General features: G+C 36.7%; 1 protein-coding gene across 1 annotated transcript; it reads left to right on the top strand.

Moving 5' to 3' along the window:
• Positions 1 to 1,290: 1,290 nt before the first annotated feature.
• LOC104113912 (scopoletin glucosyltransferase) lies at positions 1,291 to 2,945 on the top strand. Its single transcript, XM_009624227.4, has one exon. It carries the CDS (start codon positions 1,415 to 1,417, stop codon positions 2,843 to 2,845), a length of 1,431 nt encoding a protein of 476 aa, XP_009622522.1. The 5' UTR covers positions 1,291 to 1,414; the 3' UTR covers positions 2,846 to 2,945.
• Positions 2,946 to 3,552: the final 607 nt, after the last annotated feature.

Raw genomic sequence — 3,552 nt, 5'->3', positions numbered from 1 at the left:
GAGAAATTATTTTCTCGTTCCTCATTCGCCCGTGGAGATAAGTTTAGATCAGGCCAAACTCTTTCAGCCGGAACCTGTTCGGTTAAAACTGCTCCAAAATAACTACCCGATGACTGAGGGATATCCCTGCTTTGCGCAACCTCATTATTGCGAACGTCTTCAGCCTTGACGTACATTTCCAACATTTTTATCAAAAGAAATTCCCGGTATTCATCCGGAATCCTCAAAAAATCACTCAGAGTTTCATCATCCTTGATGTTAAACTCAACATAACAAGCAACCCCTTGCGCAGTGACAGAATACTGATATCTTCCGATTACTTTAAGGTTCACCAAACGTTTGCTCACACTCATTTTTTTTACATAACAACGATAACAATCTATCATACTCCATTGTAAGTGACAACTTAACATGACACTGTGGAGATAAACTATAGCTTATTGAGTTATTCGCCACCACAACCTCATCCCTCAATATAATGAAACCCTTAATTTTCGCTCTTCAGACATTATGACAAAATGCAAAACAACTTAACGAAGAAAAATTTAACAAGACTTGAGAATTTTTCTGAATGAGTTTTTACAAAATCCTTAACGTATTTAAATAAGGCAATGCCCAATCCGGGGGGTCAAATTTTTTGAGGTATAGCGTCTTAAATAAGGGCACTATACCCATTTGAATTATTGTTATGTTAGTTAAGCGCAAAATAATTATTGGTGGACCCACAAAATATGTATAGCGCCTTAATAAACGGCGCTCTACTTCTTCACGTATAATGCCCTTTTAAAGGACGCTATATATATTTTGGTCACTAAATTTTTTTTTTACCTATTTTTGTGTCTTGAGTCCAAAAACGTATTATTTTGATTCTGGACTCGTAAATTGCACATCTAGGATCTAATGTCACGATCAATTTCAAAGTTAAACTTTAAACAAAGTTTCGTCTTTGAACAGAACACTGGTCTTAAAGGTAAAGAAAAAGGTAAAGTTTGAGTCTACGCTTGACTTGTGAGTTGTGACGGAAGAGCATATGTCACATTCAGCATCTGTATTTGTACAATGCCCTATTCTCTAAGAAATTGGGAGTCACCACTCCTAGGCCCCCACCACTTTATCTTCATTTTTTGACCTGTTAAATCAATCACGCGAGTGCTTACGCACGTACTCTGCTTCAACCAAAATAATTGAAAAACTTTTTTGTCAGTCTTAATTACTCATAGTAATAGTAATATATGCAGCTTCAACGAAAGTCACAAATAATTCCACGTATAAATAAAGTGAGAGTCTCGTAGCTGCAGCATTAAACACTCATGCAATCATATAAGAACTGAAAACAACCACACGTCTTTACTTTTCTTTCTGCTTTCTGCTACTAAACTACATTTTTCTTTCTTTCATTCAAACATTTTCACAAATGGGTCAGCTCCATTTTTTCTTCTTTCCTGTGATGGCTCATGGCCACATGATTCCTACGCTAGACATGGCCAAGCTCGTTGCTTCACGTGGAGTTAAGGCCACTATAATCACAACCCCACTCAATGAATCCGTTTTCTCCAAATCTATTCAAAGAAACAAGCATTTGGGTATCGAAATCGAAATCCGTTTGATCAAATTCCCAGCTGTTGAAAATGGCTTACCTGAAGAATGCGAGCGCCTCGATCTCATCCCTTCAGATGATAAGCTCCCAAACTTCTTCAAAGCTGTAGCTATGATGCAAGAACCACTAGAACAGCTTATTGAAGAATGTCGACCCAATTGTCTTGTTTCTGATATGTTCCTTCCTTGGACTACTGATACTGCAGCCAAATTTAACATGCCAAGAATAGTTTTTCATGGCACAAGCTTCTTTGCTCTTTGTGTCGAGAATAGCATCAGGCTAAATAAGCCTTTCAAGAATGTCTCCTCTGATTCTGAAACTTTTGTTGTACCGAATCTGCCTCACGAAATTAAATTGACCAGAACCCAGTTGTCTCCGTTTGAGCAATCGGGGGAAGAGACAACTATGACCCGGATGATAAAATCAGTCAGGGAATCAGATTCAAAGAGCTACGGAGTTATCTTCAACAGTTTCAATGAGCTTGAACATGATTATGTTGAACATTATACTAAGGTGCTGGGTAGAAGAGCTTGGGCTATTGGCCCACTTTCGATGTGCAACAGGGACATTGAAGATAAAGCTGAAAGAGGGAAGCAATCCTCTATTGATAAACACGAGTGCTTGAAATGGCTTGATTCGAAGAAACCAAGTTCCGTCGTTTACGTTTGTTTTGGAAGCGTAGCGAATTTCACTGCATCACAACTGCACGAACTCGCTATGGGAATTGAAGCTTCTGGACAAGAATTCATTTGGGTTGTTAGAACAGAACTAGACAACGAAGATTGGTTGCCTGAAGGATTAGAGGAAAGAACAAAAGAGAAAGGTTTAATCATAAGAGGATGGGCACCTCAAGTACTAATTCTTGATCACGAATCTGTGGGAGCTTTTGTTACACATTGTGGTTGGAATTCAACACTAGAAGGAGTTTCAGGAGGTGTTCCAATGGTAACATGGCCTGTGTTTGCGGAGCAATTTTTCAATGAAAAGTTGGTGACTGAGGTTTTGAAAACTGGGGCTGGTGTTGGTTCGATTCAGTGGAAGAGATCAGCTAGCGAAGGAGTGAAAAGAGAAGCAATAGCTAAGGCAATAAAGAGAGTAATGGTGAGTGAAGAAGCAGAGGGATTCAGAAACAGAGCTAAAGCGTATAAGGAGATGGCAAGAAAAGCTATTGAAGGAGGAGGATCATCTTACACTGGATTGACTACTTTGTTGGAAGATATTAGTACATATAGTTCTACTGGTCATTAAGTTATGATTAAAAAAAAAAGTAGTTCTTAGTATGATTTCTATACTGTTTTTGTGCTTTTTCTGTATGTGACTGTGCTAATTTAAACATTTCCTTTTGTCACTATTGAAGAACCCCTTGCCTCCATTCCTCCTTTATTCAGGGAGTAGTAATATTATTTTCAGCCAAAAATGAGATCAGAAATCCACGTATTCACAATTCCCGTGGCAAAATGGATAAAAATAATTGATTATCCATCCATATTATCTAATAAAAAATAAGTTGAATTATAAACTTTTTAAAAACGGATCAAATATGAATAAGAATCATATTATCCAATTAGAAAATAAATAACGGATGGATAACTAACGAGTTTAATTTTTATATTTGTAAAGACTCAAATTCTCTAAAAAAATGATCATATTTAAAAAATCATGAATAATATGGAAATCTATATTATCCGACAGTTAACTCATTTTCTATCTGTATTAAATATGACTCGGGTAGAAAAATTTATCGATTTTTCCATTACCCCTCCTAGATCCGTCCATGACACTACTAGAGTTCTCGATTGGTAAGTAGTATTAACATATAACTTTGAACAACTTAATAAACTATCGTCGCACTGGCATATTTTAATTTGTGATCATATATTAACGAACACAAAAATGATGAATGTAACAAAAAACACTAGTACAGTAATAAATAGTCCAAGTTTAAAGGTAGGATG

This window comes from Nicotiana tomentosiformis, chromosome 1 (genome assembly GCF_000390325.3).
Source record: "Nicotiana tomentosiformis chromosome 1, ASM39032v3, whole genome shotgun sequence".
Classification (NCBI taxonomy): domain Eukaryota; kingdom Viridiplantae; phylum Streptophyta; class Magnoliopsida; order Solanales; family Solanaceae; genus Nicotiana; species Nicotiana tomentosiformis.
The sequence above is the reverse complement of the archived record's forward strand: the minus strand, read 5'-3'. Positions and strand labels throughout refer to the sequence as shown.